This window comes from Martes martes (genome assembly GCF_963455335.1).
Source record: "Martes martes genome assembly, chromosome: 5".
NCBI lineage: Eukaryota > Metazoa > Chordata > Mammalia > Carnivora > Mustelidae > Martes > Martes martes.
The window spans coordinates 137,827,678-137,855,418 of NC_137892.1; the positions used below are offsets into that span (position 1 = coordinate 137,827,678).

Sequence of the window (27,741 nt, forward strand, 5' to 3'; positions counted from 1 at the left end):
GCTGGACTACCCACCGGGGTAGGCGGGGAAGCGGAAGTGGGCGGTGCTGCGGCTGGCTGGGAAATGTCAGCCGCTTGACTGGGGACGGGTTTTCCTCATCCCCCCGGAGACTGCAGGCCTTTTAGTGATCGTCAGCGCCGTCGCCTCGGACTGTAGGTCCCAGATCCTGGACGGTTGTGACGAGCGCGGAGTTTCCCGGTCCTTGCAGACGCTGTCTGGCAAGATCGGACGGTGAGCCTGATGGCGAGAGCGTGAGGCACTTTGGGGTCTGGGGTCTGAGGCCGAGCGCAGGCGGAGATCGAGAGGACCTCGGAGACCCCGAGCAGCCGCTACCGCGGGCCTACGTTCCCGGCCACTGATAGGAGGCGGTAACCGGGTCCGCCGGCCAGGTGAGAGGATGCGGGCCGCGGGCGTCACACTTGCTGTCCCCTCCGCCGGGAAGCTGCTTCCTCCATCGGGGAGAGAGTGACCCTTAGCACTGGGTCTGTGCACAGGATTCCTTCCTCAACAGCAAAATAGGCACCGCGGCTTCGAGGCTTATCTTGAGAACACGCTTGGCGTGAGGGTCAAGTCAGATAACGCTTGTGAAAGCGTAGTGTAAACCGAAGCGCAGTTCGAGCGAGAGGCGGTGGTTTGATTTTAGGCGAGCGGGAGAACACAGTGGTTCCTGTGCGCGGAGGGAAAGCTGCGCATCCCCTCGCAGCCTCGACGAGCTTCACAAATGCCAGCACGGGAACAAATAAGGTGACCGTGTGTTTGCAAAAGCGCAGCGCTACGGGCCACCGGCGAAGCCATTCGGTCGCCTGCGTTCAACCGGCTACGTCTGGTTGCGTCGCCGTCTAAAAGCGAGCTGCTTTTAGCCTGTCTCCTCCGGGAAGAGTTTGGAGGCGGTTAGAGGAGGGAGTGTGCCATATTCTGAGGTAGGATGACCATGCGAAATCCATTGTGCACGCTGTACCATAACCGTGACCCCTGGAAAACAGTCGAAGAGAGGAGGGGAATAAATTCCAACCCTCATAAAAATGGAGAGGATTTATAAAGTTCAGGAGTAAGCAGACCCACGTCATCACAAAAATATTAGAGTTATTACTTCAGTATGCAGTATGACATACCTTAAAAAACAGTATGACAGACCATTAAAAAATGATATCGCTTTGTGCTGGAATTAAACCTCTTGCCAGGGTATGTGTTGGTTTCAGGCTCGGTGCTTAGCTTGGAAAGTGACCACTTCTTGATTAAGGTATTCATGAATCTTTAGTTTTTTTCTTGAAAATAAGTGAAATTGGTGTAAGGAAGGGATATGCTCACAAGCTGATTTAAACTAGGTAAAAATAGGCTGAATGTTCACAATTCATTAAACTGTTGTTATGGGAAATGCTGTTAAGTGCAATATTCTGATTTTTTTACATAAAATTACCTTTATGTTACTTTGGCTAAGGAGAAAGAAGTTGCCTTCCTTTGAAATCTACATCCTTTCCCTTAAAATTGCAACTCATCGGAGATCGTAATTGTATATTTTAAAAAGTTATAGTCTTAAGAAAGTGAGATGGAGTGTATACACTAATGGAGGAGAAAGAAACAAGGAAAAAATATTTTAAATACCATGATGAGAATAAACAAAGTTTTGATATATAAAGTAGATCTTATAGATAGGAAGATCTAATGGGATGGTTTTAAACTTAAAGATGAGAAATATCCTGGTAGTAGGTTTCAGCAAGTAGTTTCCTAGGAACCAGGGAACATTTCTAGTTCTCAGAATACTTGAAATAGCTGAATTGATGGGCAGGAAGCCCTCTATAGGACTTCAAAGAAAGCCTGTCAACTTTGAAAATCAGTCCTCAAATTCTAGAATAGATATTTTACTAACAGTTTGTCCTGGTAACAAAAATACTTTAGCTTGCTGAAATAGGAATACTTTTTTTTTTTCTGCATTATTCTAATCATGGCTGTTCTCTTTATATAGTAATTAAAAGTTTAAATTGGTACATGGGAGTTTGATATAAGGAATTGTGTCTATTGAAGAGATGAGATTACTAGCTACATAGATATTGCAGTCTGGTCTCTTCAAGAATTAAATTGTGTTTCCTACTGATATGGATTTTTTTTTTCTTGGTTAATTTCATTGATTTAATCTTGCTCTCAAGAAGCAAGATTAAGCATACCCACCTCCCATTTAGTGAGAGGTGTAACTTAAATTTCTGAAACTAGAATTACTAGATCAGTATCTAGGACAAATGAATTATATATATATATATTTTAATCTCTGCAAATGACATTAGAGAAATTTTTAGTACTCTTTGGAAGCTTGAGGTAGAATACAGAGCAACTTTGTAAATTGGGAAAGTGTTTGTTGTAAAAGAGAGAAAATGGTCAATTTTACAAGGGCACAGGAGGGGCCAAAAAGGACTGGAAACTACATTTCACTGTAAACTGTGTGTATATTCTGTAGTATATTAGTGTTCTTTTTGAAAATCAAATACAACAAAAGAGATTGTATTTAAATAGAAGAGTGATGTGCTTTTCTCCTTAGTTCCATCAAAGCATGAAATAAATCTTAAAGATTTCTTTGGGGTTTTTTTTTTTTTAATGTTAGTTAGCTTGGGGGAACAAAAGACCAACGACGATTATATAGCAAGAAGTTTCTACCTGCCAGTCAAATTTCAAAAGTATCTTTCTTCCATTATTTTTAAGGTAGATCTTTGTATCTCTAGTTTATTGCTGTCTGTGATGGACAGATTGGAGCAAGAACAGAAGGGTTCTTTCCCTATTCTAATTTGCTCTGTGTTTTCTTTTCTACCTTCCCCATGTAAATTAGAGTCATATATTACCTGTAAGTAATATAGCATTCTTACCTGAGAGGTGAAAAGACTTCACTAAATTCTATATTAAACATGACTTTTCTAGCATTCTATCTTGATATGTCTAAAGGAATAACTAATAGAATGTTTCTAATTTGTTCACTGTGAAAACCAAACAAAAGAAATTATTTAAACAATTTAAATTGCATTAAGAAGGTATGTCTGGATTTGAAAAAAGACTGTAGTATCCGAGTAGTAGTTAGGATGAATAGGTTTGAATCCCAGCTTTGCCACTCACCGGCTGTGTGGGAATGTGGACAAACTACTGGCTCCCTCTGTATCCTTTTCTCCTCTATTAAACAAGAATACCAATAGTCCTTTCTTACTGGTTTGTGCGGTCTAGTCTGATAAAGTATGTTAACAGCTAGCGTAATGCTTGGCATCTAGTAAACTCATACTAAATGGTAGCTGTTCTTTTTTTAAAAATTGTTTTATTAAGAAGGGTTCTAAGGATTATCCTTTAATTATCAAAATAAGTCTTGTAATCTCTTTATGTGAAATCTTTAAGAAACCATTATAATTCCAATTGTTTTCTGCTTACTTGCTTACGTGGTTGCTCCCTTTCTCTCATGTCTTACCAAAGGTTAAGCACTTTGTACATGTCTTTCTTCAGAAGGGCTTGTCACACTTTGGAATTCAGTTTACCTGGTTGGTTTAGCAACTCAGCTCATTTTTGGAGAGTGGCTTCAAAAAATATTACAACTATTTTGTATTTTTAGAGTGGGCACCACATTCTCTTGTGGTATTCTCTGTATATCCCAAGCTGAATCCTCTTTTTACTTGGAATCCTTAGACAGGGACTAATGGTGGTTATATTCAGAAGATTTCACTTTTTATTGGTAGTAGACAATTGTTGACTTTCACAGCACTCAGATGTAGTTCTAATACTTTCGGTTTTTCATTATTAAGATCTTGAGTTGTCTGCTAGTTTTTATTATTTCACATATCTGAATAAAGATACCTACTTAACTTAGCATAGTCTGACTCTCATATGTCATGAGGTTCTGGCTAGAAATTTTTCATTCACCTTCAGAACCTTAGTTTTGGACAAAAGTTTTGTCTGTGTTCTTTTGTTCAGTTGCTACCACAAGTCTTTCGTTTCATCCTTCCTTGTCTTTTCCTTCTTTCTTTTTGAAGATACGTGGGGGATGCTTCAAGTTCCAAAATTATCTTAACCTGTAAATTTTCCAGTTAAGGTGTGTTTAGCCTAAAAAAAACCACTATCAGCTGTAAAGTACTTGGTAAACCGTACCCCAAGGCAGTGACATTAGTGAGCTAATTATGAAAGGCATTTGAAAGGCACTGTACAGTAACTTAATAATTGGTAGGGGGCTAAATTGGATTTTATGTGTTTAAAGACTTTCAGAACTAGTATTCTGAAAGGTAGACTAGGTCTGGACATCAGACACTAAAATTAGAATGAATGAACTGGCATTTTGATTTTGGGTAAATTTTTCTTTTGCTGCTGTGGTGTTAATTAAGGCCAACCTATGATAGCTTTGAATTTCTCTTTCAATTTCTAATCACATGGAACCAAATTTTGATTTGCCTCCAAATTTTTGCATATTCTTCTTTGATTTTTGCCAGTTAGCCTAAACACGTTATTTTAATATTTGAGGAATATTACTAGAAGGACCACTTTTGTGGTCAGAGGCATATTTCCTCTTTTGCCCTTGAGAATATTTTTGCACAGCTGTGCATGGTTGCAGGTCAGCAAATGATTCATTTTAATCCACCTCCATTTTGTCATGTGCCTAGAAGAATGGCATTGTCTTTCTACAGACATTGGTGTATCTGATACACCTTCTTGACATGGCTCTTAGATATGTTCTGTCTCTTTACAAGAGAGTTGAAGGGGTGTTTGAGCTACCTTGTAGACCTAGAGAGGTAATCCCAATTTGTCAAGAGAAGCAAGGGGAGCAGTTTCTTGGAGCAAAGATAATTTTTTTGTTTTATAAGAATCAGGGTGGGCCCAAGCTGTGGTAACCACAGAGAATGAGAAGCAAAAAGCATTTGGTATCCATTCATATTTTGGGAGGATGGTGGGAGAGGAAGCTGTTTAGTGTAAAGCTTTGCTTTGAGACTGTTGAAGCAACTGTTATCTTCTAGAAGCACATGATATGAAGGAGGTGGAGATGAGCAGCTAGCATTTTTGAGGACCTGCTCTGTTTCTAGAACTCCTATTTGGTTTTTTACTTTTGTGTCTCATTTGATCTTCATAGCAACCTGTGTGAGATGATTATTTATCCTCACTTAACTGCTTAAATTGCATAAAATTATACAATGGGATTTGGAACCTGGGTTTACCACATTATAACAAAACATTTGTATTTTAAAATAGTTGTAACTTTAGGCATTTAACACCAGCAGCAGAATTTCTCATTTCCTCATTTCACTTTCATATTACTACATTGATTTTTAAATAATTTTAAAATTACAAAATAATTAATGTTCATTATTTAAAATTAAAAGCCCACACAAACACAAAAGCACAAAAAGAAAATAGAAATAATCTCTTTACCATTTTATGACAACCACTGTTAGCATTTTGGAGTATATTTGTCCCATATGTTTCATATGTGTACTCCCTTAGACCCCAACCCTGTCCCTTTTGACATCTCTAAAGTCCCTGTGGATCTCACCTTTCCTCTAGGCTGGGGGAATCTGGTAGCCTCCTTGAATCACTGCCTGCAATTGAGTTTTGCTGTTATGTAGCCCTTGACTCACGTGTAGGAGACTCGGGCCACATCCCTGCTCCCATGAGTCATGGACAGGTTAGCAGGATTAGTGATTTATGAAACCCTTGGCTGCTTTTTGCAGAAAGGGAATGGACAGCAATATGACTGAGGACATTTTTAAGACTTCCTGGACAATTTAGTACAAACGATATTGTTTCTATGTTTTCATGTTTAAATAATGCTGCCATGAAAAATAACATTATAGATAAATCTTTGTTCACATTTTGGGTTTTCTTTAAGTTCTTTGAAGAGGAATTCCTAGGACAAAAGATATGTACCTGTTTGTTTTTTTTTTTTTAAAGATTTTCTTTATTTATTTGACAGAGATCACAAGTAGGCAGAGAGGCAGGCAGAGAGAGAGGAGAAAGCAGGCTCTCCAAGGAGCGGAGAGCCCGATGCGGGACTCGATCCCAAGACCCTGGGATCATGACCTGAGCTGAAGGCAGAGGCTTTAGCCCACTGAGCCACCCAGGCGCCCCAAGATATGTACCTGTTTTAAGGTCTTTGGTCTATATTGCCAAATTGCTGTACTCCCTGTGGTGAATTTTTTCAATAAACCAAACCTGAGTTGTCTAATCTTTATTTTTATTAGATTTTAATTAACAGTGACTTTTATGAGTTTAAGATAGAAGTAATTAGATCAGGTGGAGGATAAGGTGCACTTAGCTTTGGACACAAAATTTTTCAATTGAAATAACCAAAACAAGCTATAGGATATAAGATTCATAAAGAACCTAGGAAAGTGCTATCATTTTGGACTATAAAAAAATAATTCCTCACTTGTGTTTAGGTACAAGGTCAAAGATATAGACTTTAAAACTATTATTTTCTCATCTCAGATTAGGGAAACCCCAATTTCCATCTCCAATTTAATGGGACCCCAGGCTTAACCTTGTATCATAACAAGATAACTTGAGTTCAGCTTGAACAGAAATAGATGGTGTTTAACAGAATAATAGACCCTCAAGGATATCTATGTCTTAATCAAGTGAGGAATTATTTTTTTACAGCTTTGGTTACTGATATAACTAGATTATTCAGATTTTCCCAGTGAGATCAGATGAGCTCTTTAAAGCATTTTCTCCCAGCTAAGGGTAGAAAAGAAAATCTGAGATTCCAAGGCTGAGAAGGATTTGACAACCCATTGCTGACTCTGAGATACACTGGGCCACATGCAAAGACTGGAAGGAGGCCTCTGGAGCTAAGGACAAATGCCACCCGACAGTCTGCAAGGAAATCGGAGTCTTGGTCCCATAAACACAACAAACTGAATTTTGCCAACAGCCTGAATGAACTTAGAAGTACATTTTCCCCCAAAGTCTCCAGACATGAACACAAACCTGCTGACACCTTGATTTCCATCTTGAGAATTTAGTTGAACCAAGTTGTACCTGGATACCTGACCCACAGAAACTATGATATAAGGGTGTTGTTATAAGCCTCTAAGTTTATAGGAATTGTTTATAACAGGAATAGGAGACTATTACACTGAGAATGGGAAGAGATATAACCAAATCATTTCTTTATTACTAGAATAAAGGATCCGTAATTCTGTTTTTTTTTTTTTTAAAGTTTTTATTTATTTATTTGTCAGAGAGAGTGAGTACAGGCAGACAGAGAGGCAGGCAGAGGCAGAGGGAGAAGCAGGCTCCCTGCTGAGCAAGGAGCCCGATGTGGGACTCGATCCCAGGACCCTCGGATCATGACCCGAGCCAAAGGCAGCCGCTCAACCAACTGAGCCACCCAGGCGTCCCAATTCTGTTTATTCATCTACAAGATTTTAAAGTACTATGAATCAGACCAAAAAATTGACAGCCATTGTAAAAGAATATTAGTAGCACGTAGCAAGTTCATAACTGATTTTGTTGTTTTTTTATGCCCATGACTTGCCATCTATTTTTAATGTCTTCATATATTTCATTTTTATCTTAGTTTTCTTCATGCGTATTATAATAAATGTAAAATGTATGGATTGTGGGTTTTTTCAGTTAATATTATGGTAATTTTCTAATGTTATGAAATAATCTTAACAAACATCATTTCTTACACTTCAACAATATTCCATCATCTGCTTCTGCCATATTTTAGCATTTCCTTGGTAATTTCTGATACTCAGTCTTTTTTCTATGATTATCATATTCCTTGGACTGGACGATTTCAGGAAAATAAATATCTAGGTCAAACCATGAAGGGATTTTCAAACAGTAACTGCCTTACATTTAAATTCACATTGAATTATGTTTTTTCAAAAGCTGGATCTTGAAAGAGGTAATAGTTGTCATCAGCACATTCTGCAGTGAGCTATCCACTTAATCTTTTCTTGGCTTACAAATAAGATTTGACTTACTCTTATTGTGATGGTATAGATTTTTTTCATAGAATATGAAATTCAAAATTTTGAGTCGTAATAATGACAGTTATTAAGTCTTTGAGTTGTAATAAGTATTTATAATATCAATTTTGGAGACCATAGCAGGAATTTTATGTTGCCTTTATAGTCAGCATTAATAAAAATAGTGTATGTACCAAAGTGTAGAGTAAGTTTTTTATTCATTTATTCATTCAACAAATATTTTTTAAATATCTACTCTATGCTAGACACTATCTATATTAGAGACTGGGGATATAGTACTGAATGGTCAAGTCTGCTCTCATGAGGTGGGTGGAGGTGGGGAGGAAGGGGTTACAGGGAGACAAAAATGTAAACATACATTATATTAAGTGGATAAGTGCTTTGAAGAAAAATGGCAGGATGTGGTCATAGTGATGAGAGGGGGTCAATTTTAGATATTTAAGAAATATGAAAATATTGGTTGAAATGCACAGAGGAATAGAAAGTACTTCAACAATATAAAGAAATAAGAAAATAGTTTATTATATATGTTTTTTGTTTGTGATATTCCATGTAAGGATATTTCTTACATGAATTTAAATTTAGCCAGTTAAAACCCAAACTTTCTTTGTTTTATAACTAGTTTTGATTGCAGATGTTGATTTGAAGTATTTTATTGATTACACCTTTAACTCTGCATCACAGCCTTGATTCTCTGTTAAGATATTAATTCCTTGGAATATTGTAGTTAGTCCATAGACAAACAAAAATGCCTAAGATTGATTTTACAAAGGTGAAAAGAACACATTGCATTCAGTTAGTAAAGGTAAATTATTTTAGGGTTGCCTGGGTGGCTCGGTCGGTTAAGTGTCTGCCTTTGGCTTGGGTCATGATCCCAGGGTCTTGGGATCAAGTTCTGCGTGGGGCTCCCTGCTCAGCAGGGAGCCTGCTATCTCCCTCTGCCTGCTGCTTGTGCTTGTGCTGCTCCCTCTGCTTGTGCGCTCTCTCTCTCTCTCTGACAAACAAGTAAAATCTTTAAAAAAAAATGTAAATTATTTTATAGGAGTAGAGAGATAAATAAACCATTGCTGATATCTGTATTATTGGCATTTATAATTAAAAATATTCTCATGTATGACTTTATTCAATAATCATTGATAAATTCTTCTGCATTTAATAATAACTTTCTTTAAAGAAAATAAGATTTAGATAGATAAACGGAAAGTGGTAAGTATGCAATTGACCCTTGACAATGCAGGAGTTAGAGGTGACGATCCCCTGTCCAGGTGAAAATCTGTGTATAACTTTTGACTCCCTGGAAACTTAACTATTAATAGCCTACAGTTGACCAGAAGCCTTACCATAACATAAACAGCTGATTAACTGTGTGTGTGTGTGTGTGTGTGTGTGTGTGTGTGTTTTACTGGATGAACTTGATATTTATTTTGTAATATGAGTATTTTTGAAATATAATTAATATTCAGTGCTCTATTTCAGGTATACAACATAATGATTCAATATACATTGTATATATATTATATATTCACAATAAAGTAAGCTACAGAAAAGAAAATGTTATTAAGAAAATCATAAGGAAGAGAAAATACATTTATAGTACTCTATTTATCAAAAAAATCCATGTAGAAGCAGACCCACACAGTTTAAACCTATGTTGTTAAGGGTCAACTGTATTTTGTGAAGCAGTAAATAAGTGAGAATTTCAACTTGTTACATTTGTTAGACAAGATTATCACCAAAAAATAAAACTGTTTCAAACAAAGGAAATGTTACTTTCAAATGCTCTTTTTCATGCTCTCTCTCCCTCTTTTGGAATATTTTAAGTAATGGGTTATGGATGACTTAGAAAACTTTATTTTAGAAAATATCTAATTTCCTAGGATCTAGTCAGTAGTGTATTTATATAAAATCTCTGTTGGGACTTTTAACCTAAGGAACAAACTCCAAATGACACCATTAAAACTGTTCTCATGTAATATTCTTATATTGTAATATTTTTAGAAGTAGTATAATTTTCATTAAGATAACTTTTTTTCCTGAAGATATAGTTCATGTGAAATTTTTAAGATCGGCTTTAAAAAAATAAGATGTATATTTGAGAATAGGAATTATCCTTTTCCTTTTATTTGTAGTTCAATGTAAAAGCCTGACAATTTTCCAAAGAATTTATTAATACATTAATAAGGAAATTTTTAGGACATTTCCAAGTGGTTATTTCCTTTGTTAATGCTGCCTTTTTTTTTTTTTTTTTTTTTCTTTTCCAGTTTACAGATATGACCCAGATCTGTACATGAGTGACTTCGGTTAGTCGGAGTGAACATTCAATAATGAGTGGTGCAGCTTTGGGACTCGAGATTGTTTTTGTCTTTTTTCTGGCATTATTCCTACTTCATCGATATGGAGATTTCAAGAAACAGCACAGACTTGTAATTGTCGGAACACTGCTAGCTTGGTATCTCTGCTTTCTTATCGTGTTCATACTGCCTCTGGATGTTAGTACGGTAAGAGGTGAAACTGAGTTTTGCAATCCAGAGGCAACTGTAATCATACAGCATATTTGAGATATGTTAGTTCTTAAGATAGCTAAATTATATAAGGTTATACTGAATATTTTGTATTTCAATCTTACTATAGGAATTTGATCATTAAAAATTACAGCCAGGAAGGTAATTGGTGGGTAGGTTGATACCTTCCCGTATCCCTTAAGTACTTGACAACCTTCTGGTTTTCATTTTTAAACCATGTGTTCATTGATTTAGACCATATACAACCGATGCAAGCATGCTGCTGCAAACTCCAGCCCTCCTGAGAATAGCAACATCACAGGATTATACGCAACTGCTACCCCAGGTCCCAGGTATTTGCATCCTGTTTGTTTGTTTGTTTGTTTTTAAAACTAGGGTAGATGAGAAAAATTGCTTTACCATTGTCAGTTCTTACCATTTGGATTTTATAAAAGTTGATCCTCATTCTCTACTCATCCCCCCTACTCCACTTCTGTCCTGTGCTAATAGACTTTTAATTACATTGTGTTCTATCTAAATTTAAATCTTAAATACATTTTGAGTATTTATTGGTACACAAGACCTTCTAGTAGATGTTAAGGAGAAAGTTCTAGAAGACCTGGTTTTTGTTCGTTCTATCTCTTACTAAGTGATAGCCCTCGTTCTATCTCTTACTAAGAATGTGACTTCCTGTGCTACTTTTCTTCTCAGCCTCCCTCTGGTCTGAAAAACGGGACAATCATTTTCTCTTTTGCCTTATTTACAAGGTTGTATAAAGGGTAAGGAGATTATTCTGTATGTAGGATGTTCCTTTCATATTGTGCATCCTTTGAAATCATTATAGTTTTATTTTTTATTTTTACTCTCTTAAAGATTTTATTTTTAAATAATCTCTATACCCTACATAGGACTCAAACTCACAACCTGAAGATCAAGAGTGGCACTATCAGCTGAGCCAGCCAGGCGCCCCGAAATTGTTTATAGTTTTAAACTGAGAATAAACAAAGCTAAATTATTGAAAGGTTATGTTAAATTCACATCAAACTTCCAAGTAAAAAACTTTGAGAAATGTTGACTATTTTATCATTTTACCAGTGCTTTAAGTAGTGTGTGCATTTTTCTCGATGCATCTTTTATGTTTTTTTTTTTTGAACCTGAATAAGGGTAAATTTGAAATGTAGATGTTACTCCCCTTTAAGGCACATTAAAAATCGGATATAGATCAGTAGCAATTGTGAATTGCTGGGAGCTCCTGGACTAAACGATATCCTTACAGTCTAGGAAGACTATTAATGGAAGAATCTATGGTCAGATACACATATCTTCAGAAAATTCGAACAGAATTATACAAATGCCGGTATCTCTCTCCATAGGAGCTATGCTACAGTGACTGATATTTAGGGCTCCAGTTTCAGGAGTTAATCACCTAATGTCTTTCGCCTCCCTTTTCCCTCCTCCCTAAGAAATAACCAACCCACAAATGGGGTGTGTATTTTATTTATTTTATTTTTTTTTCTTTATTTTATCTTGTTTTTTTTTTTTTTTTAGGGGGTATGTATTTTAAAGGCAATCAAATCAGAGATTTAGTTTCATGATGCATTCACTTTTAAAGTCTGTCACTTTCAAAGACTGTCACATTATCTATTAGGTGAACATTATGCCCTCTTATTGCTCAAGAATTAAAAGGACACTGAAAGTTGAAAATTTAAATGGCATTCCTCTTCTAGAACAAACTGTTTTGTTTCCTTTCTGTGTGTTTTTTTAGTTTGATAGTCAGCTTTGAATTACAAGTTTTCTATGAAATTTTAGAAGTTAGAATCAGTAATTTAACATCTGAATGTAAATGAACTTTGCCATGCACAAGTTAATTGTATAATTTAAGTAGTCTTCATTTATTAATTGGCTTTAAATTGTTATTAAACAGCCAACATCCATGTTTCAAGCCATGGAGTTACATTCCTGATGGAATCATGCCAATTTTCTGGAGGGTAGTGTATTGGACATCACAATTTTTGACATGGTAAGTGGCAGTGAAGGATAAAAAAAATGTTTAAAATTTTGGCTAAAGTTAAAAAAAAGATTATGCTTTCTTCATGAATCTTCATATTTTAGAATTTATTCAAATGTTACTTACTTTTTTCTTAAATCTGCATTTTTTTTTTTAAGATTTTATTTATTTATTTGACAGAGATCACAAGTAGGCAGAGAGGCAGGCAGTGAGGGTGGGGGGGAAGCAGGCTCCCTGCTGAGCAGAGAGCCTGATGCAGGGCTCACTCTCAGGACCCTGAGATCATGACCTGAGCCAAAGGCAGAGGCTTTAACCCACTGAGCCACCAGAGGCCCCTTAAATCTGTATATTCTATTTTCTGCTCATTCGGTTCTCTCCCATCTTGAAAGAAAAGGAAAAAGCCAGACAAACAAGAACTAGAGAACAGAAAGAAGAAATTTTTCCTGCCACCATTCCTCTCTAGTTATTGCCTTCTCTCTTGACATTCTTCAATTCAGTCTTCTTCCAGTCCCAGTTTTATATGAAACTGCTCTTGCTAAGGTCATCATTGTTCCCGGTTTTCTTTTTTTCTGCTTAGCCCAACCTGCTGAATTTTCTTCACGGGTTTTATTTTTGTGGCCCACTTCCTTAATGTTGGTGTTCCCTAGGGTCTCATCTTTGGTCATCTTGTTACCTGACCCTTCCTGTATAGCTCTAATTTTAGCTGTAGCCACCGATGTATTCCCAATGTTTCCACCCACTACAGCTTTGTGTTTTTGTTTGCTTGTTTAAGAGAGAGGGTGGTGGTCGAAGCAGAGGGACAGGGAGAGAGAGAATCTTAAGATTCCCAGCATGGAGCCTGTGGTGGGGCCTCATTGCATGACCCCAAGATTATGACTTGAGCCAAAATCAAGAGTCAGAGGCTTAACCGACTGAGCCACCCAGGTGCACCGAAACTTTGTCTTCCTGCTGTGCTCCAAACACATTATTCACTATGTACTGAGCATTTTAGATACTCTGCAGGCAACTAAGCTCTAAAACTGAAGCTACTGAACATCTCAAGAGAAAAATCACACAGTAGAGTAGAGTAGCGCTCCTGTAAATTCATGTTCATTGAACTCCTCTGGGCCCTCAGCATTGCCAGACTTTCCTCCTTTGTATCTCTAGTCCTCTTGCTCTTCATTCTCCACAGCAAGACTTCAGACCTCTGCTGTTCTCTTTGTGGCTCTTTCTCTCTCCTTTACGTCCTAGAATCAATCACCTTTTCCCTTTGCAGAGAACTTTGCTTTCTACTTCACAGTGAAAATAGAAGTCATCGGATGACAGCTCTTTCAGCCTCTCACCAGCACACCTACCAACCCAACCTCTTCCCTTCCTCTCAAAGAATGAGTCACTCTCAAAGTGACTTTAGAGTGAAATCCCTCTTCCTGAAATAGGGACGCATCTCCTTCAGCTCTTGTTACCTATACTCGCAGCGTCCCGTTTCAACAAAGCATACAGAGTTCGCTCATCCTTTTAGAAAAAGAAAGAAAAAGCCAAAAAATCTCTCAAATGCAACCCTTTCCAACTTCCTGGCTTCTAACCTCATCCGTCTACTTATCACAGCTTAATTTTTGGAGGGAGACTTTTTTATTGAAGTAAAAATTGGTACAGAAAGGTGACAGATTGTGTTTAGTTTCACTTTTTTCAAAGTGAATACAGCTGGATAGCCAGCATTCGGATGATATTATAGAACATTAACAATGTTTATGCTACATCTAGAAGCTTCCCTCATACCCCTGTCCCAGTCATATCCTCCCGAGTGTAGCCATGATTCTGACATCTGTCCCTATAGGTCAGCTTTGCCAATTGGGGCTTTGTAAACGCAGAGTTGTATGGTATGTATTTTTCTGCATCTCTTTCGGGGCTCACAAATTTGGAAGTTTCATCTGTGTTGCATGGTGTGTATCAGTATTCTTTTTTGTTTCTGAAAAATCTTCCTTGATGTGACTATGCCGCAGTTTATCCTATCCAGCCAAACTTCTCAAATGAATTGTCTACATGTACTGTCTTCGTTTACTCATTGTTCACTCTTTCCTCAACCCATTGAAGCCTGTTTTCTAGCCCCACTTCTCCTCTCACACACAAATCTTCATTGACTTGACCTCTTGGCAGCATTTGATTATTGTTTTCTCTCTCCACTTTGAAATACTTCCTTCTCCTGTTTTCTCCTCCATATGCTCCTTTGTTTTCTCCCATCCTTCTCTGCTGTTCTTTCTGTCTCCCTTGCTGGCTTCTTCTCCTCCTGTTTCTCTCCCTGTTCCTTAAAAGATAATTTTTCTCAGGGCTCAGCCTCAGCTCTTTCCTTCTCCTTCTACATATTCAGTCTTCTAAATGTCATCTACGGGTGTCACGTCAGTACCACTGATGTGGTGAGGACTCCTGAATTTATCTGTGTTTCCACTCTTCTCTCCTGAATTCTGAAGCTGGATAGCCAACTACTTCCTGTGTAGCTCCTTTTTTAAAAAATTTTTAAATTTTTAAAATTACTTTTCAGTGTACTAGAATTCATTGTTTATGCACAACACCCAGTGCTCCATGCAATACATGCCCTCCGCAATACCCACCACCAGGCTGGCCCAACTTCCCACCCCCCGCCCCTTCAAAACCCTCAGATTGTTTTTCAGCTCCTTTGAGATGTGTCCTAAGTACTTCAAATCAGTGTATTCACAGCCAGTCTTCGCCCCTCCCGCTTCTTACCACATCACCACCCCTTACCCTCTCCCACATAGTCCCGGTTTTGTTCCCTTTCAGTCCATTCTTCCTGCTGAAGCCTTATCAGTTTATAGAAGACTTCAATTTGATCATGTCCCCTATAAAGAAAAAGATTCCTCATTGTCTGAATAGTCCAAAGTCTTTATAATGACTTCAAAGCCTTTTTTTTTTTTTTTAGATTCATTGTAAGTCCCTCACACTTGTACTCTCTGCTGGTCATTATGACCTGTTTTGCTCCCAGAAATGTGCTTTGCTTTCTCCAAAATTTAATATTACAAAAATACTCAGTCATCTATTAGAGTTCATGTTATTAATAATTATTAAAAATCATACCTGTTTATGAAAACTGCACATTGAAATTGAGGTTCACATAATCCTGCTATTTTGAGGTTAAACAGACATCAGTTGTTTCTCTAATCATATTTTTTCCAACTATCTAGGATTCTGTTACCTTTCATGCAGTCATATGCAAGATCAGGAGGGTTTTCCATCACTGGAAAGATCAAAACTGCACTGATCGAGAATGCAATCTATTATGGCACCTATTTGCTGATTTTTGGAGCATTTTTAATTTATGTAGCTGTAAACCCACATTTGCACTTAGAATGGTAAGAAAAGTTGTCTTCTTAACGTTGTTAAAAAACGTGTGTATTTGCATTTTTTAAAATTTATTTTTATCTCACATATGCTGATAAACAGACATTTCATTGATAAACATATCAAGTCATGTGTTTTATAGATTCCCCAAAAAGAAAATCTAAGTAATCCCTATTACTAAGAAGAAAAAATGGAATAATATATTTAAATATAGCTATTGGATGAAGAACTAATGCTTTGTCTGATAGCTCTGTGTTAACCCTTATGAATTTTTTTAAGTTTTTATTTAAATTCCAGTTAGTTAATATACAGTGTACTGTTAGGTTCAGGTGTATGATTTTGTATATGACAAAATAACTAGTTTTCTTTTTCATTGGAACGTGTGAGTATTTTTTTAAAGATTTATTGATTTATTTTAGAGAGAGAGCGAGCAAGTGCACACAGACACTTGAGAGGGAGGTGGGCAGAGGGAGAGGGAAAGACAGAATCTCAAACTGACTTCAGACAGAATCTCAAGCTGCCTCCATGCTGAGCCAGAGCCCCATGTGGAGCTCGATCTCGCAACCCTGAGATCAAGACCTGAGCAGAAACCAAAAGTCAGACGCTAACTGCCTAAGCCACCTAAGTGCCTCAGAACTTGAGAATATTTTTTTCTTTTGTTCTGACTGTAGTTTGAGGGCATATTTCTCTCTGACCTTAGATTCAGACATAATAATAAAATTGAAATCTCTTTTATGCTTGTGATCTATATAATACATATGAAGACATCTCAGAAATTAGGAATAGAGCAGAAATGATAATTCTCACTATTGCATTCCTGAGGTTTGTGTAGGTGTGCCTCAAAGTAAGTTAAAAAATTTTTAGGCTTTAAAATTTTTTCAGGCTTCTATTGTTTAATGGTGAATAAGATAGCCCCTAATGAAAAAAAGTATCTTTTCTTTGAACAAAATACATATACTTTTTGCCAGGAATTATCCTACATTCTAATTTTAACTATAATGGAAGCAGAGTTTCCTGTGTTAAAGTCTATTTCTGAAGTCACGCTCTTACTTCCCCTTAAAACGCACAGATTATCTTTTGGCTGTTGCTAAAAGAGTAGCTGAGGCTTGGAAGATACAATTTTTTTCATATAAAATCCTAGCCATCGTTTAGGGCTATTTTCTCAAAAAATCATTTAATGCTGGTTAGTCTTATGTTACATTTTGTTGGAAAAATTTATCTATCAAATTATCTGCGTATGTTTCCTCCTAGGAACCAGCTTCAGACAATTGGGATAGCTGCTGCAAATACGTGGGGCCTGTTCCTTCTCGTGTTGTTGCTAGGGTATGGTTTGGTAGAAATTCCTCGGTCATACTGGAATGGAGCAAAAAGAGGATATCTACTTATGAAAACGTATTTTAAGGCAGCCAAACTGATGACAGAGAAAGCAGATGCGGAAGAGACTTTAGAAGATGTCATGGAGGTATGCAAGTTTAAATCTTACGGCCAATCACGGTTGGTTGGTTGCTGCTGCTGTTAGCACACAGGCTTTACCCTGTGGTCATGTGTGGTCCTTCAGAATATCCAGATGATTAGCATGGCTTCTTGTTGGCTGTTCAGCTTCATGAGATGTCCCCTCCATCTTCCAACCACCAATGATTCGGTGCGAATCTGTTCAACAGTGCAACATTATGATTGTCATCTTGGGAACTTTGAATAGCGCCCCTCTTTTACTCTTAAAGGTATATGAAGAAAATAAGCAGTATTTCAAATACTTTGTACACTTCATAGAAGTTAGGAACTTTTAAAGGAACCTTAAATTTATAACAGGTATAGTAAATATGAATAGTTAACTGTTTCAGTACTCAATTTTGTATAATATGGCTTAAGAATTTTAAGGAAAAATTCAGTATTTTTATGTACAATATGTAACCAGACTGTATGGTTCACATTCAGAGTTGTGCTAATAAGTCAACAAAGCTTGAAGGCAATTTCATACTAGAAAACTGTAATGCAGTGATGATTCAAGCGTCTTTTAAAAACCCAGGTGTTCTCCTGTCATTCCCACATTTAGGCCTGGCTCACTGACCTCAGGTAAACTGTTACTAAGGCCATCTGGAGCGCTTTGCTTTTCTTCAGCCTGATCAAGTGCTGCTCAGGCGCTCACCCTCCTTTCCCCCCTGGTCACACTGTACTTCTTTCAGTTCCTTGAAACTCCCTGTGCACTTCTGCTTGGAGCCTTAAACAGGCTGTTTGGAATATTCTTGCTCCCTCTTTTGGTCGGCTGACCTTACTCCTCCTGCTTTTTATCTCAGCTTAAGTCATCAGTTTATCAGAAGGCCTCCGCTGCTAGATTACACAGCACTTTCCATACCATTTCTTTTCGAATAATGTCTGTTTTCCTCATTAAGCTAAGCTCCCAACAGGAGCAATGTCTACTGGTACAGATTATTCATGAGGTCTACATATTTTAAATTTTGATGGGTATTGCTAATTTACCTTTCAAAGAGGCTATATAATTTTGCCAGAAAACTGTTCTTATTTTTAAAATTTGTAGTTGTTCTTAGGGAGCTTGACTAGCTTTCCAGACATTTATTGACCAATAGTATTTCTTATGTGTCTTCCTAATTTTCGCTTGATTTTTAAGCACTTTCCATATATTAAGGGAGGTGATTTTTTTTTGTTATATGTATATTTTTTTCATAATTTTGTCTATATGCCTGATGGGTTCCCTGCCTCCAGTTTTGTATCCCTTAGGGCCATTCTCTCCTCTACAATCAGAATGTTCTTTGTAATATCCTGGTCAGTTCTCTTGCCTCCCAGCCCTTGAACATGCACATTTCTTTTGTCTAGATTAGTCGTTCTCACTTTTAAAAAAATTCGTTACTATTATAGAATATTGCTCTTCTTTGGGACTACTGGTTCTAAAGATTCCCCTCCCTGACCCCCTTTATACCTTTATAGTTTTCATACTCACTGAATTGCTTATTACCGCACCACCAGCCGACAGTCTTTAAAGACCTGTAACATCGTGTCTTCCTACCGCACCCTCCTGCATGGATTGTGGTGACTTTACACCTAGCCCAGTGCTGGCATCTAGTGTGTTTTTTTGTTTTTTTGGTTAAAGATTTTATTTATTTATTTATTTATTTGACAGAGAGATCACAAGTAGGCAGAGAGGCAGGCCGGGGTGGGGGGAAGCAGGCTCCCCACCGAGCAGAGAACCCGACGCGGGACTTGATCCCAGGACCCTGAGATCATGACCTGAGCCGAAGGCAGAGGCTTAACCCACTGAGCCACCCAGGCACCCCTCGTGTGTTCTTAATAAACAAATGTGGAACAAATAAGTCGTTGGAAAGGAGCAGGTGGTTTGTGATGTTAGTTTTCTATTGCTTCCTCTAGTTTCTTCAGTGTGTTTTAGGTAATGAGATATTTGAGCTTCCTATGCAAGGTGGAGGGGCACAGCATCACAGTTTTTCTGGTCCTTCATGACTTTTTTATAACGCTTACTCATCTTTGTGTACCAAGTAAGCAAATGATAAGGGAGTAAATCTTAGAAAGTAGTAAAAACCTGAGGGTATAAGTATTGCTATTCTAGACCTATGTATTTTTACTTATGTTCTTAAGAACTTTTATTCAGTGAATGGAGCTTCATGTATATGCTGAGTAGTCTGGGTTGGAATTAAACTTGTGAGAACATATATAGTACCTAGAATAGTCTCATTTGAAATGTATGCTGTATAGAAATGGAAATATTTTTATTCCTCTTACTGTTTTTATAGGAGGTTCGCAAAGTGAATGAAAGCATCAAGTATAATCACCCATTGAGAAAATGTGTGGATACAATACTTAAAAAGGTAATTAAGCATATCCTCATAAACCGGTAGTAATTTGCACTTAGAATTTGTTCCAGTTGTTATTACAAGTTTGACATTTAATTATTGGCAGTATTTTTCATTGAAATGTAGATGTAGAGATTATGGTAAATGATGTGTAGTAATTGCTATGACAGCAATGGAGATGGACCTTTACAGTTTTTAAGTGTCATTGAATGTGGTCACTACAGGCATATCTCCTTGATAAACTAGGGCCTCAATGTTCTCTTTCACTCACTTCCTGTGTGTCAGTTTATGATATATGAAGTACATTGTAAACTGAATGACCCTATGAGATATTCAACACAGATATTTAGCAGGACACAATGCAATTAAGGTTCTGCTGCATTGGGGTTGAATTAGGGCTATTTATATACTTCCAAAATGATTATTCCAAAAATGAGCTGCTCAGTCATTGTCTTTGTAACCATAGAACCACTGAACTATTTCTTTTCCTCTATCTTAAATCTATTGTATTATTACTAGCTAGTGTTCCCTTCAGCTAAGATAATGGTCATGAGAATCGGTTCTCTCATCATTTCTCTTACATTGCTATCTTTTGAGATCAATTCAGGGAAATTAAGTAACTTGCCCAAGCTCAGGTAAGTAATGAATGACTGATAGGGCAGATGACTCCACATCATATACGTGTTTGTTTTTCTGTACCACATCTTTAAAAATTCAGCATCTTGGATTTGTTGTGATTTGTCTTCATTTTAGGTAGGAAAATAATTGATCAGGTGTCTACATAACCTAATCCTTTCAATGCTTCATGTAGGTTAGCTCCCTTACCCTACCATAGCAACTATATCTGATCATAAAGGTTAATATTAATAGGGGTAAGAAAATACTCAATACATTTAAAATATTTTGAACGAAATGTCAGCAACTTAAAGTCCAGCTGTTTAGAGATGCCAGTAAAGGAGGAAGATGTTTTTGAGTAAATTAGATATGCCCAGGAATGGAAGATTTTATAGTAAAAATAAAATTTTAATTTTTTTGCAAATGAAATTTAAAAATCTGCTTGTCCCATTTAGTGCCCTACAGAATATCAGGAAAAAATGGGTAGGAACATGGATGATTATGAAGATTTTGATGAAAAGCATAATACCTACCCAAGTGAAAAGAGTCTGGTGAAACTACATAAGCAGGTAACTTTATTAATAATACCTTTTTTTGCTTGCTAAGGATCTTAGTTTTATAATTACTGCCCACAAAAAGGGAATTTGGAATAAATGTATATTTGAAACTTTCTTTGATTCTGTGCTTTGATCCTGTGTTTTAACTGTGTATTTCTCAACAGGGGTACTCTTGGTATTTGGGGAAGGAGAATTATTCACTGAGCCAAATTGTTACATATATCCTAGAATATTAATATCCTTGGCCCAACCCAGCAAATGCCACTAACACTTTGCCATTTTTGTGATAACCAGCATCTTCCTGAAACACTGTTGGATCAGAACACTGACAGATATATTCTGCTCCCTTCCCCCTCCCCTCCGTTCTCTTTTATAGGTGATTTATTCAGTTCAAAGGCACCGTCGAACTCAAGTACAGTGGCGGATTCTTTTAGAGCAAGCGTTTTATCTAGAAGATGTAGCAAAAAATGAAACTAGTGCTACTCATCAGTTTGTTCACACCTTCCAGTCACCAGAGCCAGAAAATAAATTTATCCAGTATTTTTATAATCCTACAGTTGGTATGTAATTTGACATAAATTTCAAAATTTAATGGTAATTTTTTCTAAAGGAAAAAAGTATATCTTTTCACCAGTGCAGAGTTGAATTGTATTTGTATTATTTGACATATATCGTGTGGTAATATTATATATCTGATAAACATCCCCCTCTAAAATTACTGGTTATATTAACAGATAATCTGTCAGTTTGCACTGTTACTTCAAAGTTTATCAAAATCCTATGCAAAAATATATGCATACATCAGGAATATTATGTATTCATAATATATACTTAAAGTAGAATTTTAAGCAATTCTACATCACAAGCTTGGGTCCCTTCTTCAGTCTTGATATACAACTAAACTATTCCCCTAAGAAGTCCTGTTTATTTGCATCTGTTGGTCTATTTACATGACCTACACTAAGTAGCCATAATTATTTCATTTTCTTTAATGATTATTTATGACACTCTTCAAACATTATCAGATTTAATATGAAGAATTTAATGAAAACGTACCAAAGTGTCATAGTATTAGAACTTCCATTTACCTTATTTATCTAAATAAACAATTATGTTCACCTGATTCTCTTTCTCATGTTTGGTTTTGAGTACAAAGACATAATGGCCATAACATATCTTGGAAAACTTCAGCAAAGATCTTTTCTAATTGGATAAAAGAAATACTTGTTTTCATTCATTTAACAAATATTTGAGAACATATATGCTATCTGTTGTTGGGTGCTTGGTATATATCAATAAATGTAAAGACAACTTCCTCTTTATGGAGTGAGAAAAACAGGCAGTGTACACATAAAGGTGTGAAGAAGGTGCCGAGTAGGTAGTTGGCTGTAGAAATGGGAGTTCAGGGGTGTTCAGGGGAGAAGTCTGGTCTATAAGTATAAATCAGGGTGTCATCAGTGTATCAGTGAGCCTTGAGTCAGAATAAAATCAACAAGGAAGTGATTGGGAGAGAGAAGACAAACTCTGAAGACCAAGCTGAGGCACAACATAAGGCAGACTTCAGCTTCATGAAGAGGAACCAGGAAAAGGCTACATGGGAAGTGGCCAGTGAAGTAGGAAGAAAAGCAGGATGGTGAGGTGTCTTGCGGCAAGTGGTGCGTAAATAAAGTACCTTTCCAGATGTGGATGGGTCTACTGTCATGCCCATGAAGCCTTGATTGCTGGATTTCAGAGAAGTGACGTGGAGGTGGAGGGAATAGGAAAGCCCAGTTGGAGTTTAAAGAGCAGTTAGAAGCCGGGAGAATAGAAAACTCTCAAAATGTTTTGCTTATAAAAGGGAGTAGAGAAAAGAGGTAGTAGCGGAAGGAGGATGGCAGGGTCAAGATCAATTATAGCATGTGATTTGGGAATGATACCTTAGAGGAAATGTAATGAGAGAAGAGAATGGCTGGGGTGATGTCCATGAGGAGGAGAGATGAAATGGGAAATAGTGAACAGCACAGAGAATGCCCTTCGATTAGGAAGTAAGGCACGATTGTACCTGAGCAGGTAAAAAGAGGTAGTGGTGGGAACTTGGGGAGGCTCCCTTCTGCCAGCTTCTCAGTGAAATGCTGAGAATGAGTGTAGGGGAAGAAGTTTTGGAGATTTGAAGAAAGAAGAAAAGGTACAAAATAGTTGCTAAGGAGAGAAGGCGTGGGAGAGGATTGGCAAATTGTAGTAAGCTAGCCGGGCAGTGCTCAGGGTCCACCTGAAGCTGGGGATTAAACAGTTAGAGTGAAAACAGTCCGCAAAGATATGTGTCTTCTGCAGGCTGCAGCTCCCAGAGCAGCCAGAAGGTTGGATCTAACCAGGGTGTGGTTTCACTTAGCAAGGGCAGAAAAGAAGAGAGGGCAAAGAAATTGGAATGTTGGAGAGTAATTATCCTCAAAGATGGTGGAATCGGAGCTGGTAAAGAAAGCAATAGGATACCAGGTGTTAAGGCGGCAATACAAAAGGTGGAGAATGAATGGAGTATTAGTTCAGGTAAGGTCAGTCAGTGTAATTGGAATATTAGGTGAAGATATTGCCTGGAAACAGGGCCACTGTAATGAGATTAAAAGGGCAGGAGTTATTGGTGGTAAGAGGTTTAGGGATGGCCGTGGGAATGAATTGTGAAGGCACAGTGGAGGTTGAGATCACAGGAGGAAAGGAGGGCAAGGATGTGAAAGAAGACCCCAGGGTACTGAAAAAAAGGATCACCAGTGTGGACCTTGAACTCACTAGGAACTGTGCGGAGAGTAGGGTTGAAAGATTTATTAGAGTGTGAGCCAAGAGCTCCACACCTCTGTGAATGAAGTGAAAATACAGCTTTTCAATTTGGGGAACTTTTTTTTCTTGTCTTTTATTTTTTACCTAAAGCCAGACTGAACTGAAAGTTGCCAGAATAGTAAAAAGAATTCTTGTATATCCTTCACTCACATTCTCCACATGTTAACGGTTTACCATATTCATTTGCTTTATCTTTCTCTCTGTATATATATTTTTCCTTAATCTTTTCAGAGTTGAATCCGAATATGATGACTTTTTGCTCCTAAATGTTTCAGCATCTATGTTCTAAAAATAGAGACATTTCCCTATATAACCAAATACAATGACCAAATCAGGAAATGAACTTTGATAACAACTGTTATCAATAGACCTTAATCAGTTTTTGCAAATGGTCCCAAAATATTCTTTGTTGAAAATCCCAGATCATGCATCGCATTCAGGTGTCATGTCCCCTTAGTTTCCTTTCATCTGGACCAATTTCTCAGTGCCTCTTTCTGTTTCATGACATTGGTATTTTCGGAGTCTCTAGGCCTGTGTTTTATCGGGTGTCCCGGAATGTGAGTGTGATACTTCCTCCGGTTGGATGCAAGTTTTGCATTTTTGGTGGGAATACTGCTGCAGTGATATGGTGTTCTTCTCAGTGTTCCATGGCCGGAGGCACGTGATGTCAGTTTGTCTCATTCCTGGTGATCATTGGGTGATGAGGAGATCTGCCTGGTTCCTGCCCTGTGAACTTAGCATTTTCCTCTTTGCAGTTATGTATGTAATATTTTGAAACAGGGTGAATACCGTGTTCCTCTTTATGGTTTTTCTAATCATCTTTTTCTTTTCTCTTCCAGAATGGTACTGGGAATGTCTCTTGCGACCATGGTTTTATAGGATACTTGCCGTGGTTTTGTCCGTCTTCTCTGTGATTGTTGTGTGGTCAGAATGCACATTCTTTAGTACGACACCTGTCTTATCCCTCTTTGCAGTCTTCATACAGCTGGCGGAAAAAACTTACAACTATATTTATATCGAGGTCAGTTGATTTTCTATCTGTCATAAACGTGTGTCAGTTCATAGTATAGTTTTTAACTGTTGTCTTTTTCTTTATATATTCTAGTAATGAGGAAAGCAGTGAAGTTCCCCACAGTGTTACTATTCAGACTTTCAAAAATGAGCTTCATCCATTTACCAGACTATAAAAACTTAGAACTGTGTTTGAGGAGAGATGATAGGGTACAAAATCGTGCAGAATTCTTTTCTAAGAATACTTTGATCCTGTTTATGCCAGTGAAGCTACATAACTTAGAGTCTTCATGGGGAGAATGGCCAAGGGAGCGGGAGAATGGGCTCACTTCAGGAAGTAGATCTGAAACTCACCGACAGGATGTTGAACGGGTCGAGATGTAGATTTTTTTTCATAAATTCATTTTCTTACGTGGTTAAGAAAAACTGTTACTATGTTTAAATTTTAGACTGTCAATAAATGTTAGCTGGAAATAAAGGATAATGCTTGGGGACATACAAAAGTGCTCGAGTCCATTCGTCTTAAACTGGTTTTGCTTGTTTTTCAGATTGCTTGCTTCCTTTCCATCTTCTTTCTCAGCATCTGTGTTTATTCTACTGTGTTCAGGATTCGTGTATTTAACTATTATTACTTGGCCTCACATCACCAGACTGATGCTTACAGCCTTCTTTTCAGTGGCATGTAAGTGGGATGGTATTTGGATACATGGGACTGACTCCATTGCATGCATTCTTTGGATCTCTTATTTATTTCTTGTCCTTTATGGGTGTTCCACTGACACCTGTGTTTATGTGAGCTCGTTGATTAGGTTTAAGCATTAGTTCGATGTTTGGTTGTTAGCTAAATCCTGCTTGAAGTTTAAGGTTACTTGCAGGCTTACTAGGTTAGGGAGGAAAGGAAAGACAGCCTGGATTTACAGATGAGAGATTCAATAAATAGATTAGTAAATACTAGGACCATTTGAGAGTTTAGAGGCGAAGTGAGACCTAGAGAGTTCTGAGATCCCATGGCATCAAACTGCATCATAAAGGGCTTACGAATATGAACAAGAATAGTCTTTGCTAAGAGATTTAGCAAGAGGGTACGGTGACAGCTCTAGCTTGGGCTATTGTTTGTCCCTATTGTTTAATTAGTCATAATGGTATTTATAAAGGGTGGACTTCGGGAAGTTCACAGAGGAATCCATGTCTGAAGCATCTTGAAGGTTTTTTTCTTTTACTATTTTCCTCCAAATAATTATAGAGTCATAGGAAGTTGCAAGTATAGTACAAAGAGTCTTATTAACTTTCACCTAGCTTCCCTGAATGGAGTCATTTTATATAGCCATTGTACAATATCAAAAGCAGGGATTTTACACCGAGAGGTTACTGTTAATTAGATTATAGACCTTATTTAGTTCTCACCATTTTTTTTTAAAGATTTTATTTATTTATTTGACAGAGAGAGATCACAAGTAAGCAGAGAGGCAGGCAGAGAGAGAGAGAGGAGGAAGCAGGATCCCCGCCAAGCAGAGAGCCCGATGCGGGACTCGATCCCTTAAAAGTTGAGATCATGACCTGAGCCGAGAGCAGAGGCTTAACCCACTGAGCCACCCAGGCGCCCAGTTCTCACCATTTTTATCCTTCAACTGTGTGTGTGTGTGTGCTTGTGTAGATTCATATACCCATCACCACAATCAAGATACAGAATTGTTCGATCACACAAAATAACTCCTCATGTTGCCTCTTTGTATTTACATCCTCCATTTTCCTCCCCCCCCCCCATTCTCCAAGTCTATTTCTGTGAGGTTGGACAAAACTGAGCTCTAGCAGTTCTTTGTACCGGAACTTGTCAGAGTGGTGTATTTTGATACAACTTCAGGTCTTTTGTGTAGTGAGTATAGTTCCCCTTGAGGATATTGCTGTCCTTGCCATACTGAGACAGATTACACAGATGAAAGACTTGGAAGAAGTGCATCCAGAAATTCTGAGGCTAAAGCAGTGGTAAACACCACTAAAGAAGGCAGCCTGAGGCCGGAACTTTGCCATGTAGGTGTTGATGTTTTAGGGAGATGCAATTAATAGGATTTTCAGAATGTCTCTCAAATAAGGACAGTTCACGTAAAGGATTCAAGATAAATGTAATACAAAAGGATGAAAATAATAGTTATACTTCAATATAATAAAATGGATTTTGCTACCATATTTTTAATATACTCTGTTTATCAATGCTTACTACAGGTTATTTTGCCGCTTGACTCCTCCTTTGTGTCTTAATTTCTTGGGTTTGACTCATATGGACTCATCCATCTCTCACCAGAATACACAGCCAACTGCTTATACATCTGTAAGTACAGTTAGAACACAGTTTTTTTAGAGTCGTTGTCTCTATGAGATGTATTATTGTGGAATTTCTTTTTAATCCCAGCAGAGAAGTTCTGCTGTAGTGTGATTAGGATCTTTTTTTTTTTTAATATCACACTTTCTTTTAAAAGTTGTATATGTAATACTAATGACATGATAAAAATTACTTTGCTCTCTTTTATCGTAAAAAAAAGTTTTTTGGTTCATATAGGTTGTGCAGCCGAGCAATATCGGTAGACCTCATTATTAGCTTTTATATTTATCATCTTCATGTACATGATAATTTTCAATAATATTCACAAAATATTAATTAGGTAAAAACCTTAATACGTAAGCAAATTCAGATATAATTGACATATAACATTGTATTAGTTTAAGGTGTGCAGCAGAATGATTTGATATATGTATCTATCTTGAAATGATTGCCACGGAATCTTTAGTTGACATCCATCACCTCACGTACTTCCAAGTTTTTTTTTTCTTGTGATGAGAACTTAAAAATCAGTCCATTTAGTGCTTTATTTCTAGTTCGTGAGAAGTCCAAATTTGTTAATATGGTTGGTTATGAGTGAATTTTCTAATGGTGGAAAGGAATGAAAAATATAGAACTATATGACTTTAACTTCTTCCTCTTCTTTTTTTTTTTCTCTTTAGATTATGGGTTCCATGAAAGTTTTATCCTTTATTGCAGATGGATTCTACATATATTATCCCATGTTGGTGGTAATTCTCTGCATTGCTACTTACTTTAGGTAAGAAGCTTAACATCGCCTTTTTTTTTTCTCTTACTCTTGTCCA

The 27,741-nt window shown here is 37.3% G+C and overlaps 1 protein-coding gene across 1 annotated transcript in view; it reads left to right on the forward strand.

The window, feature by feature from the left end:
* Positions 1-27: 27 nt before the first annotated feature.
* Positions 28-27,741, forward strand: part of LMBRD2 (LMBR1 domain containing 2) — a 39,856-nt gene continuing 12,142 nt past the window's right edge. Inside the window, exons 1-13 of the mRNA XM_080804871.1 lie at positions 28-389; positions 10,211-10,447; positions 10,706-10,803; positions 12,375-12,470; positions 15,632-15,799; positions 17,040-17,250; positions 19,550-19,624; positions 20,680-20,793; positions 21,158-21,341; positions 24,429-24,610; positions 25,149-25,282; positions 26,821-26,926; positions 27,598-27,695. Coding sequence (XP_080660997.1) covers positions 10,274-10,447; positions 10,706-10,803; positions 12,375-12,470; positions 15,632-15,799; positions 17,040-17,250; positions 19,550-19,624; positions 20,680-20,793; positions 21,158-21,341; positions 24,429-24,610; positions 25,149-25,282; positions 26,821-26,926; positions 27,598-27,695 — 1,640 coding nt within the window. The 5' untranslated portion in view covers positions 28-389; positions 10,211-10,273. The remainder of the gene's footprint in view (positions 390-10,210; positions 10,448-10,705; positions 10,804-12,374; positions 12,471-15,631; positions 15,800-17,039; positions 17,251-19,549; positions 19,625-20,679; positions 20,794-21,157; positions 21,342-24,428; positions 24,611-25,148; positions 25,283-26,820; positions 26,927-27,597; positions 27,696-27,741) is intronic.